The sequence below is a fragment of the Alosa sapidissima genome, chromosome 3 (assembly GCF_018492685.1).
Source record: "Alosa sapidissima isolate fAloSap1 chromosome 3, fAloSap1.pri, whole genome shotgun sequence".
NCBI classification, from domain to species: Eukaryota; Metazoa; Chordata; class Actinopteri; order Clupeiformes; family Clupeidae; genus Alosa; species Alosa sapidissima.
The window spans coordinates 17,559,484-17,587,459 of record NC_055959.1 but is presented as its reverse complement, the minus strand read 5'-3'; the positions used below and the strand labels follow the sequence as shown (position 1 = coordinate 17,587,459).

At 40.1% G+C, this 27,976-nt stretch overlaps 1 protein-coding gene across 2 annotated transcripts; it reads left to right on the top strand.

The window, feature by feature from the left end:
• The first annotated feature begins 36 nt into the window (after positions 1-36).
• On the top strand, positions 37-27,047 carry kmt5c (lysine methyltransferase 5C). Of its 2 annotated transcripts, none has more exons than XM_042085621.1 (9): positions 37-487; positions 1,569-1,701; positions 2,998-3,163; positions 5,499-5,608; positions 8,168-8,331; positions 8,927-8,946; positions 9,295-9,431; positions 18,151-18,311; positions 18,500-27,047. In XM_042085621.1, exons 2-9 carry the CDS (start codon positions 1,589-1,591, stop codon positions 25,237-25,239), a joined length of 7,611 nt encoding a protein of 2,536 aa, XP_041941555.1. In that variant the 5' UTR covers positions 37-487; positions 1,569-1,588; the 3' UTR covers positions 25,240-27,047. The 2 variants fall into 2 exon arrangements, with proteins under 2 accessions (XP_041941555.1, XP_041941556.1); XM_042085622.1 differs by lacking the exon at positions 37-487 and adding an exon at positions 1,046-1,178.
• The last annotated feature ends 929 nt before the right edge of the window (positions 27,048-27,976 follow it).

Sequence of the window (27,976 nt, the reverse complement as noted above, 5' to 3'; positions counted from 1 at the left end):
CTTGATTTCCGAACTTGTTTATTATGTACCAGTACAAGCCAACCAGAACGTGGACAATGAAGTGAAATTCAGAACGACCAATAGGAAGCACTGCTGGCTATGAATGGCGGGTCACGAATATTCCCATCGCAGAAAACGGCCAATAGAACAAAAGTATGCGTAGAACTACAGTGTTAGCAGCTCTTGTGATAGCCGAGTAGTAGGTTGTCTGGAAGCTGAGAGCAACTTCTGGGTTCAAAAGACTAGTCAAACGGAAAATACACTTTTGTTCACTTGTGTATAATCAGGATTCGTTACGTATATGTTACTTTTCGCTCTATCGATGAACACGAAAAAGAAGATTGTCCTCTGAGTCTGAGGACCAAAACAATCCTCACTAAAAGCAGCTGCATTTTCGCTAGTTAGCTGCTGGCTAGCTAGCCAGTTTGCTAATATTAGCTGCTGACGGAACAAGCTATAAGGAATTTAGCTGCAGCCAGCTCTTCAGGTAAACAACATGTCTTCATACGACAGTGATGCGCTTTTAACTGTTTCTATCTTAACAGTTCGTAGCAGTTCACGTATTTAGTTAACCTGGTGCAGAATGCGTGTCCTCTCTGATAGTTGTAAGTTAGTGTTAGGAAGCTAACGTTAGTTAGCTAATGTAATGTTAGCTGTCCTGTAACGTTTATTGGTACATAACGTTAGCAGCTAGCAGTTTGTTGTGGTCGTGAACAGTAATGTTAGCTAAATGGCTTACTTCGCTAAATATTTGTGTAGCATTAGCTAAGTTAGCTTGCTAGTCAACTAACATTAACATCAACTAACTTGGGTAACGTTAGCCACTTGTATTCATCTGGTCCCATTAATAAGTCAACTGTAACGGACAGTTTGCAGAACAATCAAGGGTTGTAGCTAATATTGGCGTTAGAACGTTTGCAAGCGAGAAGTACTTTGGTGGAAACATTAGCTTGAAATGGGAACGTTAACGTACGTTGCGTAAGTTATCTAAACTAACAATGTAACTTACCGTTAGATGTTTGTGTGGATGAAATGTCGCAGTTACAGATACATCCATATTTGCACGGGGTTGTTAAAGTTACCGCAGTGAAATGTTTCAACCAACGTTAACGTTAATTCCCTGTGAACTGAGGGAAACTCTTGAGGTAACGTTAACGATAATTTGCTCGCTTCTAACGGTAAGTTAACGCTAACATTTAGGTTAACGTACTCCAATCTAGCTCGTCACTTTGATAAAGACTCTTGCGATTAAAATGCGTTTACTTAAAATGTTACTCCTAAATGCATTACATTATAACACTATGTAAGAATAACCGATCTTATCTGTTAACACTGGGTTGATTTGCTAGGCATGGCCTGTGGGCAGGAAAGTGCTATGTGGATCTGATCTGTCAGTAACGTTAACTGAGTCCCCGTCTCACTTTCCAAGGGGGTGTAATGTTAAACCACATCTACCCCTGACAGTTGGTCAAGAACTTCTATTTGAATTACACGTTGGTTATGTTGTCAGATACAATGCTAGTAGCTGTGTTTCTAAGTGGTTACTCAAAAACCTTCTCCCTTTACAGCATGTGGATAGTAGCAGACGATGGAGGGATCCTATAGAATGAATGTGAGAGAGCTGTGCGAAACAGATGACTTGGCAACCGGTTTGGTGCTGGATCCCTTATTGGGGTTCAGCACCCACAAGATGAACATCAGGTGCGTTTTCACACCCTTTCCGCTTTTCCTCTGTAGTGTACATGAGCTTTATACTACAGAGTACTGTCTATCTACACTCCTCATTTTACTGTATCTCTGCCATTTAGCCTACTGTATCTCTGCCATTTAGCCTACTGTATCTGTCATGCAGCAGACTGAGAGACCGCTGCTGGATGTGAAATCTTAATTCTTGATCCACACAACCCCACAGATTTAGCTGTATGACTTTGTATCACTTTTTATTTTTGGATATTTTAATGAAGAGACTGTGGGTGCACCTTTTTCCAAGGGATAATGTCTCATGGCTATTTCCTCACATATTTTGTGAAGCAAAACCTGTAGTTGCCTACTAACACCATCACATGGCTATTGACATTTTGGAGAATGAGGTTTGGAATGATCATTACCTGTGAATAAACTGAAATGAGGTCTGCCAAAGTCTGATTGCTTTGGTAATTTTTGTTCTCCTGTGCCAGTGAGCTGTGACTGATCAGATTATCACTAATTATATTGCTCTTTAAACACTCCATACGATGAAAGACTGCACTAGCTGATCGCAGTATTTGCTATTGGGTTCTGTGAATAAATGGAGTCCTTTGTTCTATTTCATTAACATTTGGGTGATTAATTAAATAAGTAATTCGACTTGGTTGTTTGAAAGAAAATGTGCTGGTTCTACCAGCCTGTTGATGTGATTTACTGAAAAGGCTGGAAGAATATTGGTCTCGGTAGGGTGGAAATTTGGTTATAGATAAGACATTTTGCTTTGACAAGTCATTCATGACGGCTATGACTGGCTGTTAAAGCTGCTAAATTTATCTTTCAAACTACGTCGGTGGTCTTTTATTGGGTATTGCTGCTAACTTGCTGCTCACATGCAGATTTTTTTTTGCCTCTACCCTCTTGGTCATTGTGATGCAAAAAGGCCCCTGTTAACATGGCAACATTCACAGAATGTAGAGGAACTCCAGACATTGTCTAAACTTGATGTTACATGACCTTGAGAAAATCCACCGCTGTATTTGTAGTCCTCAAATAAAATGGTAGAGCAGGTGGAAACACATACTATAGCCTTTTTACAGTGGTGTTTTGGTTTTGGTCCTCCTCACACCTCCCTGAGTTCACACAGGTCTTTCCTGATCAGTGGTTTTTAACACATTTCTTTTAACCCCACCCCACCCAACCACCCAACACACACACACTCATGCACACTTCATTAAACATGCCCTTTTTTGGCCGGTATAAAAACTCCCTGTCTTAACTTCCTGTCCTCTTCCTGTTGTTCCTGCTCTGCAGTCAGCTTCCGGAGATCAGGCGCTGGAGTTACCTCAAGGAGACGCTGCTTCGCTTCACGCGCACCCAGGACTTTCAGGCCACCTTTGAGGCCCTGCTGGTCGGGGACTGGGCAAGTGGCTACTTCACCGGCCTGGGTCCACATCGACTGGAGCTCCTGAGGCAGCACGTGAGTAGCCCCTGCTGTGCTTCGGCCTTCATGGGGAGTAGGGTTCAGAGTACAGATTTGTGTAGATAAAGCTTCAAAGTTACTGCTTTTGATGATGGAACTGGACCTTTTTTAGGAGAGAGACCGAGAGGGAGAGAATGCCTCACTAGACCTTAACACTAGCATGTGAATCATGTATGCTGTGTCAGGGACCTGCTGCACATGAAAGCTGTGAGTGATTGAATTATAAATTGTAGAGCGGAAGGTAGTGAGTAGGGGTGGGCGATATGGACAAAAAATAATATCTCTATTTTTTGTGATTTTGACGATAACGATAATTAGTCTATCTTTTTAAAAAAAATTGTAGAAGTCTGAATTACTTTACAGCTCATTATTTATGAATAGCATCAATACAATAATAACCTATCCTGTGACTTTTTAACCAAATCAACCAATGCATTGTCACTCTGACACATTTCCAATTTTGCCCACTTGTGTGTGTGGCAATGACATGGTCTAGCCAGCTACATTAAAGAAGATGAATAGGCCTAACAGTTTACCAAGAGAAAGTCTGAAGCTGAAGTTCCTTTCAAAAACCTTTACTTAGGATTCACTGTAAAACTAAGCAGACCAACAGAGTACATCGAAGTTATTTCCTTCGACGTTTTGTTTAAGAGAAATCATGTAGGCTAGCATTCCAAGTTACAGAATAGAAACTAATGCGTTAGCTTATGGCTAAGGTATATGAGAAATCCCATAGAGATGCTAACGGTTAGCATAATTGATACACGTAGATATTTAGAGCGAACTTCAGTCCATTTACAAAAGGGTTACATGAGAAGAGTTCTTGGTTTACAACTGACTATTAAAATACTCAAAGGCAAATGTTTTCTCCATATAATACCATGTAGGAAAAAGTGTGACTGTCTCATTAATGCTACGTGAACAGAAGTAGCTGCACAAAATCCCAAGTAGGCTACGTCTGGATCTCGCTACACAAAATAAACATTAGGCCTGCGTGTGACAACGTAGACCGACTAGCAATCATGTGACACTTGCTCTGCTGCAACAGGGCTTCTCTTGCATACACCTCCTGGATTTAGTGAATGTATGGGGTTTCAATGCGTGATTTTGTGTGTTTCCCCCCCCTAAGTAGTTTAAATACTCGATAATGTAAATTTGCACATCGTTAAAACAACAATCACGATATTATCGCAGACGATATATATCGCCTACCCCTAGTAGTGAGCAGCTTTCATTTTAAAGATGCACAGTGCTTATCTGTTTTTGCTGTCATTCTAAAATATCTTGGTTTCTTCAAAAACGTCAGGGGTACATCTTTCACTTAACAGCTAATCAGAAAGGCATGGTTTCTATGCTGTTGTCACACAAGATTTTGTCGTTCTGGTAATTGTCTCTTAGGTCTGTCACAAGCAAGTGCAGTTTGCTACCGTGTATGCCCTGCCTGACCATTAGGAATCTAATATTCCAAGTTATGTCAATGGAAAGCAGTGACCTGCTAAATTATAAATGCAGCGCCATGCAAGCTTGTTCATGTCAGGCAGATAGTCTGTTAAGGTACTTAGGAGAAGAAAACATTTCACCAGTCTGAAGGGAAAGTATGGTAACTTGGCCAGCTAATTGACTAACCCTTGTTGACTGTAACAATGCCTCCAACTGTTGCTTACAAGTATTTCATGAGCACTGATGTTCTCTTGGTTCAGCTTCTGACTGCAGTTGACATGCTTTCTTCCGTGCTCTAATGGTGAACCTGAATTAAGTTTCCTAGTTTCATTTTTGGAATGTGCTTCAGGAGGAAGGTGGTATTTATGTTTTGCCACAAGACATGCTGGGCTTGGCAAAAAGGCCCAGGCTAAAACTTAGGTTGAGAGATTCCAGTAGGGCTACCCACTTGCACAGTGGACCTTCTGTTCAAAATAAACAAATTAGGGCAACAGGACACTCCGGCACAGAGGTTCACAGATGAGAAGTGTATGCCATCGTGACAACTATAGGTGCTCATGTAGAATTTCCCTACCACAAATCCTTTGGGCAATGTGTTTTTTTCCATTGCCGTTACCTGAACTGGACAATGTGTGTTCTCCCCCCCCCCCCCCCCCCCCACACACACACACACACACACACTCTCTGTCTTTCTTTTTCCCCACCCAACAAGCAGCAGCCAATGTCTTTGCAGCTCCTACAAACAGCCCCCTGCCCCTTCATTTTTTAAACCTGTAGACTTGAGTGCTTGTTATGTTTTTTTCTTCTCTTTCTACTTCCTTACTCTACTACTGATCAAGTGAGTTTTTAAAGCACAAGTCTAATCTTGTGGTCACTGATTACCTTTCCACAGGTCCATCGCTATCTCAAGGCTTTCCTGCTGGACAGTGGAGTTCAGATTGAGTCTTGTAACCGCTATTCATCTGAAACCAACGGGGCCAAGATAACATCCACACGACAATGGTAAGTTAACAATTGTCCCATCTGTTTTTCATGTTGGAATTTTATGCTTTATGCTTCAACTTCATGCTGTAACGTGTCTTGTCGGATTTACCACTGTAGAGTCACTGTATGATGCCTCATTTAGCTTGTCAGTTTCTGTTTAGTGATCAAAGGTCTGATGTAGCCCAGACAGGTAAATCAGAAACAGAGGTTGAGAAGGTCAGCTAATTTCTTGATGTATGGGAAGGTCTGAAAATATGAATTAGGCACCTTTTTGTTAATAATAAAAGGAAATGCACTTTTAAAAAAAGGCTTAAACAATATTTACATCTGGTCAAGGGATTTATTAATTTCTGATGAGAGAAGAGGTAATGAGTTGGTATATTCTGGCACAACCTAGCTTTGATTCTTCACTGCTGGTATTCACTCTGCAGTTGATATACTTCAGATGTTAAATTGTCAGACGTTAACATTCCATTCATTCTAAGCTTGAGTGCAGAATTGTGGGCAGTCATTTTATAACTTTGCATTTGACAGCTCTCAAGTGAGAACATTGAGTAAATGGGAGTCAGTGCATGTAAAAAATATCTAACATGAAGACAGGCGAGTGCACAAATTGATGTGCAAATAGCCTCTCTTACTCAACTTGGCTGCAGATTGACATCATTCGCCTAGGGCCTCGTGCCTACAGCCAAAGTACAGCTGTAGGGGTATCCTTTATCATCCCATCTCTAACTTATATATTGCCATATTGTTTGTGTCAACTGCCAGGATTTTGAATGTGGAACATATGTGTTGTATGGTCACTCAATATTTGTGGTAAATTAGTTGCCATGACCAGTTACCTAACCAGCTGTGAACCCCTTGCACGTGTTTCTCGAGCACTGTGTGAATTTTGTCCTAACTATCCAGGTGATGGAATTTCCCCTGCTTACTGCAACTTTAAAATAGTACATAAACTGCTGTGTTCCCTGGTCAAGACCCTTGGTCAGACCCATGTTTAACCTGGATCACGTGCCTGACTGTGTCGGCCATAGGTCAACCTGTTAAGTGTGTCTGATCAGGGCAAGAATGCTCTCTCTCTGTTTTCACAGACTGACACAAACCTAACAACAAAACTCTAGAAGTGATGTACATAGAAATTGCTAACAGAGGGAATGAATTGACTGTTGGTATTAATACCTTCTGTTTTCTGTGGTAAATGTATAGGGTTAAGTTATTGATTTAATGGTTTACATACAGCACAGAGTGGATGGGGTGATGCCGGTGGGGGTGGGGCGTAAGTTGCTAGGATGGCAGCTGCCAACTGCAGCTGTGTACCACTGTTGCTATGCCGTGACAAAACTGGTGCCTCACCTCTGGTTTTGTGTGTGTGTTGATACATAAATAGACATGGATGGATTTAGATAGACCTTCAGTAGGTACATTGGACTTGACTAGCGACCAGACCATTAGTCACTTTGCCTCTAATTAAGACATCCTAGATCCACAGCCATGTAATATTTATTATATCATGTGTAGACTGTATTTTCTTTGTTCTCCCTTGGCAGGATGTGTCCTTAGTATTGTTTGCAAGACCATATAACTTTTTCACATACTTTAAAAACAAAGGGTGGGGTTGGATGAAGTAATAAACTTAAGCTTTGTTCCTAACGTGCATGGTTACTTTCTTATCAGGGCAACTGTAGTATATAATATATGATTTACTGGAAGGCCTCAGTTTTACAGTACAGACTTAACTAATTCAGTTTGGAGGTTGACAAGATCGAATCTTGTGTGTTTGAGTGTGCGTCGGTAAATCTACATACACAACTGCTATAAATATTACAGACACCTGAGCCAGCTCCTGTTTTTAGAATTCAGTGATTTTCCACATACTGTTCTTAAACGTGGGACTTGTGTTGAACCCTTTGTCATGTATTATGAATTTGTTTTTAATTATTAAAATGTAGAGAATAGTAGCAGAACTGCCACACAGCCATATATAATGATACAAGCCTACAACAAACAGTTTGTTCTGCAGTCTATAGTTTGTAGCAGGTGCATGCAGATTTATATGCAATAATAAAATGGTACTCAGAGGACATTTAAAAGTAGACATTCATACGCTTATCTTTCATCTGCATATTTTTAAAAATCTAAATATACATCTAACATTGTTAACAAAATATTTAAATTATCTACAAGGTTCAAACATGAAGCTTAAAAATCACAATGCTTACTAACATTGTCTTAGTGGGCTTAGGTGGGTATTGTGTCAAGTAAAATCTTTATTCCAGCTCTATAAATGACGAATCCTGTTGTGTAATGAACCCAAGCGATGGCATATGGCCATTTTGATTATTATTTTTAGTTTCGTTGAATTTTGTGTCTGGTTTTATAGTGCTCTGTTGAGCACAATACAGTTAGGAGGAGCTTTTAAACAAGTACAGTAGCCAGGAGACAAATTGTATTTTCAGCACTACGCCTTTAACAATCAAATAAAGCCCAAATCGATCCCCTCCCTCTCATCTCTTTGCTGGTATTTTTTGAAGTGAGTAATGCAGTTCTAAGGCCCACGCCCTGTCTTGTGCCCCACAGGTCTGTGGGTGAGCGTATGGAGGTGCTGCAGGGCTGCATCGCAGAGCTCAGTCCCTCTGACAGCGCGGTGTTGAGGGCCGGCATCAATGATTTCAGTGTGATGTACTCCACCCGCAAACGCTGCGCTCAACTCTGGCTGGGTCCCGCTGCCTTCATTAATCACGGTGAGAGAATGGTGTGAGAGTGACCAGAGCTGGAGGATTGTTGTTGAGGATGTGATCCATGCACACACACAGTATAATCCTGTGTACGTGAATGGCCCTTTGAAGACACTTGGAATTATACAGTGTGTACTCTTCACAAATGAGATTTCACTTTATTTTCTTGAGCTTCCTCAATTTTATTATTTAGTAACACTAGAAAGGATAACTTCTAGGTTCTAATGTCTAATTTCAGAACAACTTTCTTTAAACTATTTGTGCTCTTAATTATATGTGAACATAAGTTATTGAAATTGTCAGTTTATGACCTGTTTGATTATGTCATGTAGTCATATACACTCATGCTGTTGTCTGGCGTCTTTGTGAGCGACTAATTTGGTGTTCCCTGGTGTATTTTAGACCAGTGCTCCGATGGGGCTGTCAGTATGGTGACAGTTGCATCAGCCATTGTCCCCAATGAAAAGGGAACTGTATAGCCAGATGTCCAGTGTAAACAAGGCGCTCTATTCAGAGTTACTTAAGACTAAATAAAAAGCTGAATCTTGTCTGCTTTGTTTTCACTAATTTTGTATTTCTTTCTTTCATTTGCTTGGAGAAGACTGTAGACCAAATTGTAAGGTAAGAAACCTTTGCAATCTCTTACTAATCTGGCTCTGTGCCAGTTGTTTTGCTATTCTCTTGGCTCCATCTATGTTTCGTGTCATCCCGTACAAGGCTTCTTGTTATGTGAAACTGTTGTCATTCATTGAGTGCTTAAGACCATGTTGCAGTGTGTTTGTCAGTTGTAATGTAATCTTGTTAAGCAATTAGTGATTTAGCTGTTGTATTCATAAACCGTTTGTCTTTGTTTTCGTGCCTTTCTCAGTCTGAGCTAATCTTAGGGCCTCCCTGAGGGCAGACTGTCACCTACTGTAGAGTGCTGAATTTATCACCTTATCCTCTCTTGACCTTTTTGTGTCTGTGAAGTTTGTCCCTGGTGAGAAGAACGGGGCGTGTGTGAAAGTGGTCCGACCCATCTCTCCTGGGGAGGAGATTACCTGTTACTACGGTGATAGTTTTTTTGGCGAGAACAACGAGATGTGCGAATGCTTCACATGTGAAAGGTAAGAATAAGTTCCTAACACGCTGTAGCAGGGGTCACCAACTAAAATTGCACCCTTGCCAACCCTCCCAACCTTCCACCCTGGCTGGGGTCCAAACAGTTAGATAGGGATGAGATGTGTACAGTAGGGCTGTTGGAATGAATTTCTAAAGTCGAATATAAATCGAATATTTAAAAAATCAATACTATTCAAATTTGGAAATTACTATTCGAATGGCAAGTTTTTATGTGTTGGCTAACTTAAGCGAATATGTGAAAACAAAATGCTTTTGTCACGTCTAATGCACAATCTAAATATGGCAGAATCGATAAACCCACGGAGCCTGAGTGCACATCTGATAACGCTACACCCTGACAAGCTAGGTAGGTAAACAGTCTGAGGATGAGGAACCGCGCAGCTAAAGCAGGCAAGAATTAGGTTTTTGCCTCCCTGCTCTAGGCTATGTCTGGTGCTTTTGTCACTTCTCTGATAGACATAATGGTTCATGGAATCGCGGGCCGATAGAAAAAAAAAATCAAACTTTCCCCAATCAGGAAATACTTGCTAATTTGGCGTAATCAAACATAGAGGCATTCAAGTGGTAGTGGTACGTTCATTCAGTGTGTGTGTGCGTATATGCGCAAAAGAAATTGAAACCACTCAAGTGGCATTGGCAATGCATAAGCCCGTTTATACAGTGTATAGAGATGCATCGTAAATATTAATAATAGGCAAAATTTGAGCTTTAAAAATTCGAATTGGGTTATTGAAGAACATTGACAGCCCTAGTGTACAGGTTCAGACAATTTCAGTTTTTCAGTAACATGTTTTTGGCATGGCATATGCTCAACGAGTCCTTAACAAAAAATGTGGGTCGTCTTGATTTTGAATACTGTTCTTTTCTACCAGTCGGGTTGCATTTATTAACTCAAACTGGTAAATGCAATGCCTGTTGGACAGAGCATTTAGTGTTTCCAGTTAAAACAGCGATTTTCCAACTAATTAACATCCATCTTGACTTATTTTCACTGACCCCAACTAGATTGGCACATAACGTTGGCATCATAATTGATGACTTAACTTCTCTCAGCATGTAGCCTTAATGGCAAAATTATGTCTGTTTGTCCTTTACAACATTAGGAAGGTCAGACCTTATCTGACACAATATTCCACACAACTTCTTGGGCCATGGTTATCTCCAAACTGAACTATTGTAATTCACTGTTAGCTGGCCTGCCTGCTTGTGTACTAAGATTGTTACAACTGATTCCGAATGCTTCAGCACGCCTGGTCTTCAGTCAGCTAGAGGACACATGTAACTTCTCTCCTAGTTACTCTCCATTGGCTCCCTATAGTGGCGAGAATTACATTTAAATCTCTCACTTTGACTTGACTGGATCTGCTCCCTGCTATCTCAATTCTATGATAAAGCTTTACATCCCCAACTGCCCACTGCGGTCTTCTGATGAGCGTCTGTTGTGTCGACCAGCCATAAACACTAGTTCAAATTCAAGACCCTTTTCCTCAGTGGTTACTTGTTGGTGGAATAAGTTGCCCAGTGCTCTCTGTTCCTGTGATAGTTTTGGGTCTTTCGAGATGGGCTCTAAAGGCTGTTCAGCATGCACTTAGTTAATTAGAGTTTCTTATGAGTAATGGTTTGTATATTATAGTATTTGTTTATTTTCATTAGGCTATTGATTGCATTGACATAATTGTTTATTATTGCTTTTCTCTCTTGTAGTCTTACTAACATTTTAAAACTGTTCAGTTAATTTGAACTATTGTATTTTTTTTTTTTTTCGCTTTCGCTTTGGACAAAAGCATCTGCCAAATCCCATGACCATAACCTATGATGAATGAAAAACAACCTTTTGTCTGTGTATTTGCATTGTGAATACATTCCTGTCAAATACCTTCAAATCCTTTAACAATAAAATGCTGAAATGCCGGTAGCCTATGTAATAACAATGTAGTGACGGCTAGAAAATGAATATAAGAACATAAGATTTCTTAAATGCACAGGATTTTTTTTTTGTAAATACATAATGAGTGTTCATGAGTTGAGACCAAACAGCAATAGGCATAGGTAGCACAGACGTGTGCACGACCACCACTCACACGGAGTACATTTGTAGCCTACAACATTCATTTCCATAATAAAACATGATAGGTTAATTGTTACTTTTAAAAACTTAGGCAATACTTGAAGCAAAGAATGAGAGGAAGCCGTTGCACTGGTTTCAGATCATTGACAGGAGTTTTTTTCTGTTGCTCCACAAGTGTTGCAATGTGTTGCTAGACTGGATATGTGTTAGGGCGGGTAAAAACTTGCTAAATCTGGCAGCATTTTTCTAGTTTCTACATTGCCTAGAGAAATTGCATGTTTCTTTACTTGAATAGTGTACATAGCAACCTATGACAGCAACCTGGTTTTGCCTGTTAAAAAGCCTATTCAATTACAAAATAAGAATCTGTTTTTTCATCATATCAAAAGGCTTCGCGGTCTGGATAGAAGCCTCCTGCTGTCCAGATTTGGATTGTTGGTGACCCCTGCTTTATAGAACTGCCCCTTTCTAGAGATTCTCAGGGTTAGTCAGATAAAAGTAAATTAGCACAAGATGTGATGCCTGGCTAATCATTAACACTGTTGCATACTCCCTTTAAAACCAAATTCTGGATATTCAAGAACCTGGTCAGCAAATATATTTTCTTAAGAGGTAGGCAGTTAGCCACAGACATGGTGTGATGTTGCAGTGTTGTGTAGTAATGTGTCTAGTAATGATGTTGTAGTGGCCAATAGCCTGAAGCAGCAAGGAAGGGAAGGAGACATGCTCAAATGTAGTGATGTATTGTAGAGAATAGGCCTTAGCTTGTAAAGGTGAGGCCAGTGCAAGCTGATATTTGCAGTTAAAGCCACATCTATTTGGACTGCAATTCGGCTAAAAATAAGATTTGTCAAATTGTGCATAAGCAGGAAGGATTTTTTGCTTGTCTATCAGAGCAGTAAGTCTCACAGCTGTTACTGCTGAATGTTTTTGTGTTTGTTTTTTTTGGCAAGGCAATTTGAACTCACTTTCATAAAAAATAAAAAGGTGATCACATTTATTGAATAACCTGCAGCCTAATGTCTTAAGCCTAAGGTTAGATAGTAGGATTAGGAGTAATAGATTTAAATCTATTTCTCAAGATTGAAAAAGGCCATTAACTTTGAAAATCACCGACAGTTTGATAAATAAATGTGCAAATCAAAAATCACTTGCTTTTTACCATTGTCTTGTTGTCTTCAATTTAAAAAGGACCATATAGCGTAAATTCAACTAGATATTAAAAATAACCGACAAACACCTTCAGGCTAATAGCCACTTCAATGCTGAAGACCAGGCCAAAGGTCACTAAGGTCATTAATTAAGGCTCTTGCACACTGTTGTTGTTTATACAATTGCGGGTTTCAGATTTAAATTGTTAACCTGTGGCCCCATTTTAAATTATTTCGCCCGACATTGCACATCATCTACTTAGGAGGGCACTGTCCCCACATACTATGGACCATCATCAACTGCCTCTTGACCTCTTTTGAAAGCTAAGACCCTGTAGAATTCTTAGAAACAGTCAAGAGTGACTGTGTGATGTATTGGCAAAGAGTAACAGAGGCTTGAATGTTGTTTTTTCATTCAGCCTAAGTGGCCTTGAAACACAATTGACCTGTCGCTAAGCCCCGCCCCCCATTGTTACCGTGCGAAAACTCGGACAAACAAACCAGACTTGATTAGAAATACATTGTGGACAATGGCAGCTGACGGTATATGAAAGCAGGCTTTGAGGACGTTTTGGACGATAAAGGATTTACTTTCCTCCAGAAGCTATCAAAAGGGACTTAATTATGCTATAGAGGGGTGTATTCAAAACTTTAGAATACATACAAGGTGACAAGCAGTTGTGGCAAGTAGCCGTGCAAAAACCACTGACGTTAATGCTAGCTAGCTAGCTAGCGGAAGATTGATACTAAGATATGTTAGGTTACGTTAATATTTGATGTAGTAAGAATATAGTAGTTGGTTAATGAGCAGTTTCATCTTGGGATTTAACAGGGAACCAGTGCCCACGTTGTTGGCTTAGTAGCCTACATTACGTTGAGCTGTTGCAAACGCGAGAGATGTCCTGTAGGCTACTGTTGATGAAAATATACCCCGTTTTCTAGCCTCTCGGGGTACCGGCTATCAGTATTACACGTCCCCCATGCAAAACATTTGACCATGGTTATCCGTAGGGGTTTTTTGAGTTAATAAACTCCATAAATAACCATTAATTTGTCATTTTATGCCTCCTCCCTGTTGTTTCCTATGGAGTTGTCCGAGCTGATGTCCCGTTGAGGCTGGACTGTCATTGGCTCATCAGCGTTCTAAGGGTGGCGCTTAGCGACAGGTCAATTGAGACCTGGAACCAGGTCTTTTGAAGCTGTAACTTCAAGTAGATGACTATAGAGTAAAATATGCATTTTTCACAAATTTATTTGTGTGGGAATACCCATGCGTTTAGCTCAGTATTATGTTTAGTGTCATGTTTAGGCACTGTAGTAGATTCATGTGAAATAATGCTTCTTTGATTCTATGACAGTCACTGCCATGCAATGTAGATACAACAAGAAACTCCAAAGGGATGGCTTTAATTTGAAGCATAATATTACCAAGATTATGCTTCTACTCAAAGGGGTTCTTGTGTAGTAAGAGAGAGTTTTATTGTCAGTATGAATTTGTGGTAAGTTCTTACGGTAATGTCATTGAAAGCGTCTACTCCTCAGCTATAAGAATATCCGGGTCTCATCTTCGAGGCTTGCTGTAGGCTCAAGTTATTGTCACTCAAAACTGGGGTGCCTGATTGACAGCTTATTTGCCCAATTCCCTGCGATTGCTTATATATGCGATTGCACCCGGGAATAACCGGAAAATAAGTTTGCAAACTGTTTGTTTCTAATTCTCTGGTTTTGCACGAGCTGGATTATACATCTACCAAACATATTATGAATAAAACAAGATGATATTCCATTAGTATGGGTTCTTACCGACATTTCAAGACCATTTATGACGAGTCGGGATATTTCCATCCTTGTGTAACCCAGACTAAAAGGTACAGAGACAGAGGGATGGATTCACGAGGGGGTGGAGGGGGTCATAGTGATATTAATCGAATACAGTAATGCACAAAACACATTTTTTCATAGAAAGTTTTACATGTATCGATTCCTGAGAATCTCAGCTTTCAAATGATTTATGTGGTGCTTCATGATCTGGTGAACACAATTGATATACAGTACAGGGGGGAGGATGGGAGCACTGTAACAAAGCCGGTGCCAGAATTTTTGAGGCTAATGGGTTAAAGCAAAAACATGAAAACAAAATATGCCAATAGACCACAAAAATAACTTTATATTACTGCCTTATACAAAATGTGGTTTTCTAAAATATTTTGCATGGATTTGTAAGAATAATTTGTATTAAGAACAAATTGCACTAAATGGAAAAGCTTTGGAAGCTCACTTTGGAAATTGGTGCTGTCGAAGAGTGATTTGGTTTGAGCAAAATTTGTTTTGCCGGGGAAATGGTTTATTTAATGTGTCCATTTCTTTGGAGGAAATTGCAAGATAACCTATGGTTACAAACAATAAACTAGACTGCATTTCCTAGACTGCAAAGTGTGCTTGGTCTGGTCACCAACGTGAGCAGACAGTGGCATACACTATGCTGAACCTGGCTTGATCCAGGCATTGTAACAGTGCCTTTCAGTGTTGGAGCAGTGGCAATATCTCAAAAGTTCTAGGAGAGGGCTATTCAACTATTGGCTTGCGGGTTGAATGCGGTTCGTTGGATTTTACCTTTGGCCTGCCTTCGAATTTAGCTTCTATGACTGAGATCAAATCAATAAAATAAAATGACCGCAGTGATTGGCTGCAAAAATAAATAATGTCACGCGTCTTGCGCCTCTCAAACTGGGCTATCAGGTAACCTACAGAGGAATTGAAATAATGAAATATGACCAAGGCATTAAAAAGCTGCTTGTTTGTCAGGATACTTTTTCACTGATTTATTTTAAAAAATATGAGCTATGAGTGTTATAAATTCCATCCGACAAATTATGTTTTACTGGTTTATTTGACAAATAATCTATATGGATTTGCTCTATAAAGACCTTATGTCTGTTTGGGATTGTTTTGTCAGCCTGGGGTTGTTTTGAGAGCCTATTGATGTAGCCTCAGATGTGATCTCGGATGTATCTCAGAATAAAGGAATACTTCATATTACTCTAAACCACCGTCTGTAAATCAGGCAGCCCACTTCCATACAGTGGGTCCCATTAAGAAGTGGCCACTTCATTCGTGCTTACCGTGATTCACACAGCAGCATTATTAAATGAATATGTCACCATATGCCTACGTTTGCAAAGAAAACATTTTAATTTGATTCACATGAAACGTTACATTTAATGTACATGTTGACAATGAGTAGGCTAGTTTTGGTTGTTGGTGGTGTTATTGCATCCCTTAGTTATGCCTACAATGCAAGTTCCCTCGCGATTGGAAGCTCCTGTAGACAATATAGACGCATTTCAAAACATTGCGTTAGGAGTCCTCGCCACTTCTTTTAAGCTGTCACAGACTTAGGTGCTACTTTTAGGGCTAAAGTGCTTCGTGAATTACTGTTAGTAAAAAAAATAGCAGTCCTAAAGTTACAAGTGACGAAGTTACGAGTGCAAGCATCTCATATTAAATGACCATGACATTACGCTAAACAACATAAATCCCAATTAGCAACATACATCTCCTCCCTATAGCTAGCCACACAAGAAATTAATGATACTTAATCTCTGCTTAGCATGCTTCTCCGTTTAGCATTCTAATAACAGAAGGGGCACATTTATGTTGACCTCTACAACATGAGTCATGTCTGTAACTCTATAAAACACTTACTTTCATAAAGGACGCACACCATCCAGCACAGTTCTACACATGGAAACCGATATTTTGGGCACTTGTTTGGCCACGAACTCGTCACTCTGAAACTGGACTACTGTAGGCTGCACCCAGGGTTGCTAGGGGCAACATCAAATAGTCTCTCAGTATTAAATGTGTACGTGTGATTACGAATGGATGTGTGTGGTTTGCAATTAGAATAAACAAGAAATAACATTTCCAATAATTTCCCATTATAAATTACATAATATTTGCACCTTCCTTACTTGTGAAGCTCACATAATTCTAATGATGTCACCGTATATGTGAAATGTAATACAACGTTGCCACCTAGCGTTCAGATGTATTTAACATTAACGTGACATGTCCGGCTTGTACTGTCGTCAAATCCATGCTTTGAGGAAAACAATGTTTTTATCATAGTTACCTCTTCAGTGAGCGATTACCTGGTCGTTTATGTAACAGAGATGGCTGTTTATTGTCCCTAGGTTTACAGAAACACCTATTCATATTAATACGTATGGAAATCAAGTTAACGCTGCCGATCACTGTTTGTCTATTACATGGCCCAGAATGCCTTGCATGTCTTTACAACAAAACAACCCAGTAAAACCTAATTTCCTGTAAACATATGAATTTGCATACTTGTAACATTTTTAATAATACTCTCCCATCATGATATTTAACAATAAGGAAAAATTTAATTTGAATACCGTCAATGTGAAAACAACTCTATTATGTAAGCTATATATAGCTACTGTTCTCCTTGCTATTTCAGTTCGTAAGTCCATACTATCCCATGGCAGAGCAAGGATTTCATGATTGGGCAAGGCTGCCCAGAGACATTGTGCATACTTGGAAGGCATTGTGATAGCAGTACAACTACAAATGTGAAGGGTAATAGTTACCAAATATGGATGGGTGGTTTGCCAAATGATGGAAACTTTTGGAATGTTTTTCTTTTTTTTTTTTTAGCTTATGCACCCTCACATTGGAGTCCCGAGTTCAAATACAAAATTTGGTATCGATATGTGACAGTGTTCCTGAGATATGGACGACTTCCTGTTTCGGAGCTTCGCCGCCGATTTCGTTTGGCTGTGACGGGCAAACGCTTTCGAAAATCAAAAATCCTTCTGGTAACTTTTGTGAGGCTTGGTCCAAGGATAATGTACGTCATGTTTCGTGGCGTTCGGACCAAATTTGTGACCTGTGAAAATTTAGTTTAGCTTTCTGTTCAATCCAATATGGCGGACGAACGACACGCCCACCTGACGTCATCTTCGCGAGCAACTTACACCGGTACTCACCGGACGTTTTAAAGTTGGAACGGTGTCTCTGTCTCAAAGGGCCTAGGCGCTAGAGCTGACAAAAAATTAGGGAGACGGAAAAAATAAAACTTAAGTAGAACAATAAGTGTGCTGCTTTGCAAGCACATTTAATAATAAAACTTAAGAAGAACAATAAGTGTGCTTGCAAGCACACTTAATAAGTGTCCATCTCCCCATAATCAAGCAAGCTAAAGGTCTCAAAATGTTGAACATTCAAGCTCATTTTTTAACCATACACAACATGAATGTCAAACCAATTGAATCACATTGTTGAATGGTCATGAATTCATTAGTAGAAGTTATGTGTTATAGCATTCTTGTTATGTATTAACATCAGATACAACTCTGAGACTTAATATCTTGTCACATTTTGTAAAGCATCCGATGAACATTGTGTTGGCTTAATCAGATGTTCCTTATAACTTCACGTTATCCGTTCCTTTCTTAGGCGGGGAGAAGGATCTTTCCAGCACCGAGAAACATTACAAGATCTTGAAGACCCCAGCGATCCAGCAGGGCAAAAATACAAATTCAGAGAGACCGATTTGCGCCTCAGTCGAGAGAAAAGCAACAGCACTCCCAAGCCCATTCCAACTGCAACAAATACAGGTAAATAGCTTGCAATAGTTTCATGTGGGGAATTGACTAATGAACATGGAATGTTTTTGTTTTTTTAAACACCATCCAAAAGTTACTGAATAAATTAAAACTATTATTTTCTTATAATGACACTGTAACCTGTGTATGTTTCTCCTTTTCCTCTGTTTCCCTTCTAACATCCTGTCTCTCTCTCTAAGCTTTCCCCTTGAGGAATTCTTTGTCCCAGCGGATGAAAAGAGATGCAACAGCGCTAAGAAGGGGACTGACAAAGACGAGCAGATGGAGGAGGGTGGAGCGACAGAAAGGAAACAGGAGGAGTGCACTGAATGAGCATAACCTGTTGCTGCACACTCTCGCTCACATCAAGCTCAAGGACCTCAGAATTCACCTGTACCAGCACACCGTTGAGTTTCTGCTAAGCTGCAAGGATCCCAGTGGCAAAGGGCGGGCCATATTGGACCAGATTGAAAGGGTTAAACCGACACATCGAGAAGGGGAGAAGGACAATCAGGCAATTCCTACAAGGACAGCACAGACAGCGATGGATGGAAATAAAGATGGAGATACAGCAGAGAGCTGCAATGCACAAGACACAAACCTGGTGGAAACGTCAGAACAGGAACAGCACACTTTGGAATCTATTTCCATGCATTGTACTGAAAAACATGAGCAACAGTTAACAGAGAAGGATGCAAGCGAACCGCCCAAAACCGGAATGAAGGAGTCCCATCCTACCATGCCCTCAAGGACCAGGAGCATACCCCACAGGCGTCGGAAACGTTTGTGGACGAAGAAAAGAGCTCTATCTGAGGCAAATGGACTACCAAAAAGATTGGAGGTAGAGAAGAGTTGTAATGTTCTTGATATCAGCGGTTCATTACCAAACAGGAAAAGCAGTGAATCTCCTCTTTGCAATGAAACTGACCTTGTTGGCAAGGAAGGTTCTACCAATGAAAGTTGTGATATTGCCCCAAAGCCCTCTGCCAACTCCAAGGAGCATGAACATGACAGCATCCACACCGGCCAGCCTCCAGCTGTCAACCTAGGGAGTTCACTTTCTCAATCCTTGAACTGTTTGCCTCTGAAAGCAGGGCTGAAATATTATCCAACCGTCTGCCTGGTTAGAGTGACCACTCCTGGTGCAAAAGAAGGAGCAGGGAGGGAGAGTCGGACAGAGACTGAGAAGCAGGGAGAGGATGTAGCAGTGTTTTCCAACAACATAAAAAGGACAGGTGGCAATGATATCAACATAGCAGAAGGTAAGAAAGGCGTGAGAGAGCTGTATTTTTCGCCTATCACTGTAGGTGGTGTAGATCAGGCTTTGAAAGTGATGTTCAATTTAACTGATGAGACGAGTGCAGAGACGGACATGAAAACCACTGTGTCACCACAGGTCAAGGAGCAGGTTGAGGCTAGTGATACAAATCTACAATCTCATGCAGTGGCAAGTAAAAATGATTTCACCTGTAAGATCCCAACTGACACATTTTCCAAAAGTGAGGGCATAAATAATTCAGAAACTGAAAACAATCTTGAGACAAAAGAGGAAACAACAGCTGTTGACACCAATATGAAGTCCACTAAGAAAGATGCACAACTAAGCAGCAACATCAAAAAAGCAGGAGACAAAGCAGACATTGAGAGCAAAATGGTTAAAGAGTTAATGGCTGATATGAATTTGGCAGCAGAAATAAGGGTAGGTGCTGTTCAAGATGTTGAGAACAATAGCAAAAAAGGAGATGAAGTGACAGTTACTGGGAGCAACTTGAAGTCTGGTAAAGTTACAGCTTTAAGAAATGCAAAGCAAACAGTTAAGACAACAGATGCACAGGATGCTGTATCAGAGAGTGAGAACAATGTTAAAAAAGTGAGGATTAAAAAAATGAAGAGAATTGTCAAGAAAGCGGGTGAGAAAATGGACACAGCAAAAATAGACATGAATGAAATGGTTAAAGATGTTACAACAGATAAAGAAGCAGAACAGCAGGACATAGAACAACAAAGGACCGCACACACAATAACAGAAATTGAGACGAGTGCTGAAATGGTAGATCGACCGACAAATAGTGATGGCAACCTGAGAGTTGAAGAGAGAGGCAATGTAAACAAAGCCGAGAAAACAGAAAGTGAAAATGAAATAATGAAAGATCTGCAATCAGACATTAATATATCAGAATTGAAGGCAGATGATACAAACCTAAAGGCTGCAAAGAGTGTTGTAAAGATGAATTGTAATGTTAAGGAGGTTGAAAAGGAAATTGGTATAGAAAAGCAAGTAGTAACAGAAGTGAAAATGGGCATGAATATTGTTGAAGAAAAGATAGGATCTAAAAGTACAGATATTGTGAAGAATACATGGAAAGATGAGAAAACAAAATCTTCAGAGGTTAAAAGAAAAGTTGGTAGACCACCTGGAAGGCCAAAAAAGAATGTTAAAAAAGCAGCAGAGAAAATAGAAACTGAGAAGGATGATATGAAAAACAAGGAAGTAGATGCAACTACAGTAGGTGGGAAGAGAGTAGATGTAATTGAACAAGTTGAAATCAGTCCTAATGAACAGGGGCAAACTGCAGCTGTTGATAACATAAAGGCAGATGGAGCAGTTGCAGCTAAAGGCAGCAGAGTGGAGGAAAAGAGAAAAGATACATCTGCAGACTTAGAGAAAACATTAAATATTGAAGGGAAAACACGAGAAACTGAGAATACAAAGAAATCTGTGAGTGAAGTCAGTTTTGAAGCCACAGACATACATAAAAAGGTGGATGATGAGAGACATGAAGGCCTTGATGCTCAGATGGATGATCCTGGACAAAATAAAATCAATATACCCAGGTGTATTGGCAGTAATGTAATTATCACTAAAGACGTACGGGTTACCTTGTCTGATGCTTTTAAGAACTTGAAAGATGAACTAAGAAGTGTACAAAAAGGAGGAAAAAATATGTCAGATAAAAGTAGATCTATAACTCCACACCGTGTTAAGCAAAGGCGCCTGCAACAAGACAGAATGATTAAAGAACACATTCAGAAATTGATCGTAATTGATAAGGAGAAAAGTGAAAGCGAAAAGAAAGGCAAAGACTCCGAGTTGTCTAAGGTGGATTGCAGAAATGTCTTGACTTGTGGTTCAGACCAAAATACCTCACCAAAACACCAAAATGAAACCTCTACAGCAAAACAAGGGTCCTCTGAATTGCTCCCTCTGTGCTCAGCTCCTGTAGTGTCAACAAAGGACCACTCCCCTCTAACGCAGATACAAACAAATATTCCTTTGAAGAAAAGGACGTTCAGAGAGTCAACTGAAACAGAACCAGAAGTGAACATCACAACACCTGTATCACCTAAGGAGCTCATATTGAAAGGAAGCGAAGACAGAAAAGAAATGCGGCAATCAGTGTCCATCTCAAACGCAAAACCAAGGCATGAGCCATCTGGAGTCCACCTTGAGAGCCCAAATACACAAATTCAGCAGAAAGTCCTTGCTAAAGCTTGCATTAAACAGGACAAAAGATGTGGCTTCCCGTCGGATAACAAACAAAATGAATGTGAAATTGAACACATAACTGAGATAAAACCTATGATTGCAGATGATGCAACTGTGAACAGGGTTGAGAAAGAACTAAATGAAGATGAGAGTGGATACAAGACTACAGATCCAGTTGTAGAGGAGGTGAAGGATGAAGGAGAAAAATCTAAAGACCCTAACAGAGAATTGGCAGCTTTTGAACAGAATGAAGACTCATTAGACAGCCCCAAGCAAATTACAGGGGTAAGTCAGGTCAGACAGGCGGATACAGAAGGAACAACAGTTTCTCCTCAGAATGAATTTTCCGTCCAAGAAAAAAATATTAAAAAAGAGGACTGTGTTAAAGAAGAACAAGAAAACAACTTGAGAATTCGTCTAAAGAGGAAGAGAGGAGAGGAGTGGGAGATGGAGAGATCTGAGTTGGAGAATGTAACAGAGATGAAAACAAAGCCGTCTCAGTCACCACCTGCTTCATTTATGGCCGACCCTTTTAAAGCCATATTGGACTCTGTTTCAGTTTTAAATGTAGAAATGTCAAAAGGAGAGTGGGGTCCACAGGAAGCAGAAAAGTGTCTGGAGTTAGAGCAAACTGCAAAGGCTGGCCAAGCTGCATGGGAAATTTGTACAAAGAATGTCCACTCCAAGCTGAAGAAGAAGAAAGAAACATCTGTCATGGAAAGTGATGACGAGGCAAAAGGAGACTTTATGGGCTATTCTAGCCAAATGTTGAAAGATGAAACTTTTTTTGAAGACATGAAACAGTGGCTACAGTCAGCTGATGTCAAGGTTGAGTCAGTTGACAGTGATGCACAACCACTTGCTCCCATACGTCTTTGTAGAAAAACAGAAGGCTGGTGGATAGTAGATGGCATGGAAAAACGCTTGAGTAAAAGCAGTAAGATGAGAAAGCCACTAAAGGGGTCCAAAAGCCGCTGGGTAACTAAACGTAGCCCAGACTCCTCAGAGTCATCGATCAGTGAAGTGCCTTTACACAAAGTTAAAGAGGAATTTCAGTCTCCGTGCCGGCAGCTCAAGGAATCATGCTGTAACATGACTAGGAAGGGGACAGCTTTGAGATCAGAAAATGTTCCCCTTTCACTGTCCCTTTCTCCCCTTACTCTAAATTCACCGTGTTCTGAGGTAGCAGCTGAGGACACCTGCCTCAGTAGTTACCCAAATGTGAAGGATCTATTCGGAGAGAAGAGGGTGGCAGAGGTTGTGAGCAAGAAAAAGCCAAAAAAGGACCTAGGCTTGAGAAATGAATCAGACACAACAGAAAACATCTGCCTTAGTCACAACCTGTTTCAGATTAACAAAAGTCTCTCCAAACTACAAGCATTAAATCAGATGGATAAATCCGCTGCAGTCAACAATATTGAAACCGTTTTCTCTCAAGGCCAACAGAAACCCCAGTCCCCATTGCTTATTTTTCCAGACAAGTCTCCCTGTTCAGATTTTGGGTTTGATAATGCTGATGAATTGATAGAGTGCTTGAATCTGGAAGGGTATTACCCTGATAATTCTCAGAGCAACCTCCCAAATGCTTTCTCAGATTTTTGCCAAGGGGAACCTCCTAACACAGGATCATTCAGTAGCCCCTTTTCCCAAAGCCCATCTGATGTCTGGAACCCAGAGACTCCTTATCTTGGCTCTCCAAGTCCCTGTGGTAGTTTTAGCCCTCCAAATGATTTAGTTTTTTCGGACCTCGGTCTCCCCAAAAATATAGCTCTCCTTAGCGGTCATGACTTGTCTTCCAAAGAAAAAATGTTAAGCAACACAGATTTTACCTTCTCTATTAAAGATGGAGAAGGAGCTCAATTCCCCTTTGATTTTTCCATGACTAAAACTTCAAACGATAAGCAGGCCCCAAAACCTGTGCATCTCATGCAGTCGGATAAAACTCAGTGGAACCACAAAGATGCATTTATGTTTAGTGCCACTTCATCAGACAGGCACTCACAAACCCCTCCTGCTAGTTCTCAGGCTCAAGGAGTGGAATCCATCATCCCAGGCTGCAGTTTTAACTCTCGGACAGAATTAGCCAAAGTTCAGCCCTTTTCCTTGGAGAAAACACAGGGCCCTGTTCATTCTCTGACTGCAAATAGAAATCAATCCATTGGTACAAGCCAAACACCTGTAGCAGGCATGTACAATTTGGGAGCTTTGAGTCAGCCTCTGAAGCCTTTTCACTCTCCCCTTTTGGGTAGTAAGTCCAGTATATACCCACAAAAGGTGATCAGTTCAGCAGATACGTTTCATCGCACTTGTGATAAGAAGGCCTCACTTTTCCAAAGCTCTAATCCAATCAAGCTGGAAAGTGGCAAACAAAGTCTTCATTTTTCTAAAGGCAACATGGCTGCTGAAAGGGCTGATTTTGCCACCAAGTCTCAAACCACTAAACACAGTAGTACTAATCCTTTTTCAAATCAATTAAGCTTCAACCTTCCAAGTTCTCTAACTGGCAGTCATCAAGGTGGGGATTACAGCCATACCCTTGGAAAGGGCTCAAAGACTTTTGAGGTGAACAACTCTTCAAATACATCCAGCTCCCAAGTGGACAGAGTGCACCCCTTATATTATGTGACTTCAAGCAAGACTTCCTCCAGTGTGCTTCAGAATGTTACCTCAAATAAGGCACAGGACATAGGCAGCAGTTGTCTTACCAAGGACATTTCCTCACAGAAACCATTCTCTTCTAACCAAAGTCCCCAGTGCCACAGTTTACCTCTTGGCAAAAGCATGAGTCAGTGCAAACCCCATGCAATGGTGGCACCCACTCAGAATCTGCACCTGACCTGCAGTGAATCCTCATTGTCTGCTAATAAGCACCAGCCTGGTTACCCTCACTGTGATCCTGTGGATTTTGCTTTTAGTTCAGCATTCTCCACAGACGCGTCTCAGCAGAGCAGTCCCCATGTTACACAAAGGGACATTCCTGAGCAGGAGAGACGGACAAACAAATCTCAGTCAAACTCTTTGGCCTGTAGTACTCAAGCCCATCCTCCTTATGTGGTTAACTTCACTGGTGATCACTCTGTAACACTGGGCTACAGTGAGGATGCTGAAGGCTTAAACTACTCTGGGGGTCCAACCCCAAATTACACTTATCATTGTCTCATGGATCCTTCTGGAACCCAGGGCAGGTTGGTTCTAGAGCCTTGTGGCCTTTCCTCAAACAGTTACTCCTCCTCTCCCTCTGTTGGTGGTTTTTCAGGATCAAAGGGCCAAGAGGAACAGACCAGAAAGGATCCTCATCAGCAAGAACCGTCTGGGAGCCGCCCTTTTGTTTCCCACCACTTTTCAACCTCTAGTCATTCTCTTGGAACCTCCCTGTCAGACCGTAAGCCTAAAAGGCTCAGACTTGTGGTCACTGATGGTACTGTGGACCTGGACCTCCATTACACTGACTGATGCTGGTTCATCTAGAGTCCATGGATGCTTCTTTTTTTTTTTTTTTTTTTCAAATGTTATTTATTAATGTTCACATGTCTGTTTTGCAAAAAAAGGTCATTTAAAATCATTCTACATGTTCATTTGGATGTTTTTTACAATCTTTTTTAATGTCTGGTCAATAACCTTTTTTAAACAAAATAAGCTTTTTGGGTATCTAATTATTTTAATGGTTTTATTCATCAGTTAACATATTTAAGAGGAATGCGTTATTAATGGCTAAGGTCATGCAATATTACACTGTAAATCTCCAGGGTTGGTACTCACTGGTTGAATATCTTTCTGAGTATGAAATATTGGTTGTGATGCTTTGATGTATGGAATTGTAAGTAGTATTTTAATTTCTATTCAAATTCCCTTGTTCAATCCAGACCTCCTAATGTCCCTAACTGTAGGCTGTTGTAGCTGCCTCTTGCCACAGGGTGGTGTTGCTCTGTGTCTTTTCAATTCATTGAATAGCCTGCATTTTATATAGATGAATACATTTCAGAATGTTGTGGGGAAAGTTCGTCTAGGATGTCTGTGCATGTGTGTTCTGCATTCATCACGCTCAATAAAGAGACAGGGAATATGTGCTCTCAACATGATTTCGGTATCTCCCTTGCCAAATTGAATTAATGTCGTCAGTGGTAGATAAATGTTGACCTACAAAGAAACCCTTTGCACTTAGGACATCTCTCAGGTCCAAGGGCAAGCCCACTGAGGGTTTGCTTGTTGAACTGTAACTCTGAACAGCTGATTCTCTGAGACCACACACTTAAATCCCTTGATGTAGCTGTGTGTTCAGGCTGTGGACTAATGTGTTGTTATCAGCTTACACCTAGGGTTTCAATAAGGCCACTGTGGCAGAAACGTGTATGACTGTGTGCAGACCCTCTGTTATCACTCAACTCGGTTCTCATGAATTTATGGGGGAAAAAATACTACACTGGGTACATTTCCTAATGTACATGTCAATGATTTCAAGTTATTCACAGGGCAGCAGAAAGATTTCTGGACTACTTTTTGGCAAGCCAGTTTATTCACAGGCTGAATGAAGTGAACAGATTGATTACAGTAGCTTATACCTTGAGACAGCAGCTTAAGATATTGGGTCATTCTCAATAAATTGCTGCTTCCAATGAGTGCCCTATGAGGTTGGTTCTTTTGTGAAATGAAAGAACGACTAAATGTGATGTTCCTTTGTAGGCCAGAGTTAAAGATGTTTTTAGGTGCTTTGCTTCATGTGAATTGTTTATCACATAAATTATAAAGGCAACTGTTTGAGGCACTTATTTAAGGAAATCTTGTACATAACAGCAAAATTGTGCAGAATCTACATGTGTTCTTTAGGCCTTTGTAATCCTTTTCTAGTGTTTTCACAAATGCTTTTGTAAGTTGCATACAGAGATACTTCACATGTTCACTTTGGAGAGAATGGTTTTGAACAGGGTGAAGGCCTGTAGTCTGTGATGAAGCCCCACAGTCTTTTTAAAAACATAAAGAATGAAGCACAGTTATGATTTGTATTTCCCTGTGAGGTCAAGAGTTATTGCGCCAGTCATAACATGTTGTATCATAAATCTTGACATTGCTCTGAATAATTTGATTGACTGACATGTCAGCGTCAACACGAGGTCAGTTTGGTTAAAGATGTAAGTGTTTTGTGTTTTAAAGTGTTTTAAAATGGCTTTTCACCCTGTCCAGAATCAACTGCATAGCACTTGTGTGCTTAAACGTGGAGTGTGTGTGTGTGTGTGTGTGTGTGTGTGTGCTTTTTCCCAAGTGTACAGAATAGAACATGACCAATGTAATATTTATTTAAATATGTAAGTTAGCTATTAATATCTCTCCTAATATGGTGCTTTCATAAATTAATATATGTATTGATTGTACACAAGTGATTTTACTGTTTTTTAACAAATAGAAAAATGAAAGACAATTCTGTACTTTTGAAAAACAAAGTTGAAATCTAATCAGTTTCAGGAAATTCCATCCTAATTTTTTGGAGTAAGTTGGTCTTTTCTATTACGTGAAAACAAGCTGTTCTGCTGTAAGAATGTAAAAATGTACATATTAAATCGTATTTGCTAAAAAAAAAAGCCCTTCTTTTCTCTTGAAACTCATTTTCAATATATTACATATTACCACAGTTTATCTTTGTAGTGCATGTGACCTCAGACATTTTATAATCATGATAAATTAATAGGTAACACTTTACTTTAGGTTTCTACATATGAGTGACACGACAATGTAATAAACCTAACTTGTCATTACAAAAACCGAAAGACACTTGACAGAAGCGTTATGTCATAAACGTTTATGACTTGTTTATAATGTTTATGACATGTTCATGACCGTGTCATGTCACTCTTATGTAGATACCTTCAAGTAAAGTGTAACCATTTAACATTTGTCCTTCCACTTCACACATCAGCTAACTTGTTTTACCTTAGTATGTAGTTTGCACTATTTCTTCATACTGCAAAGTGTTCCACATTTGTTTGTCCCCTGTATGTATTTTAACTGGTTCCATCCAGCACATGTGACTATGCAGCTTGCAAACTGATGTTCCAGTATTGATATTGAATGTAATAACAGATTAGGCAGAGGGAGCAAACCAATACCTTTAATATTTGAACTACATTACGTACTGGTGCTTTTATTTAAGTAGGATTTGTCATGCAGGAGTTTACTTTTTACCTGAGTACTTGCTTTT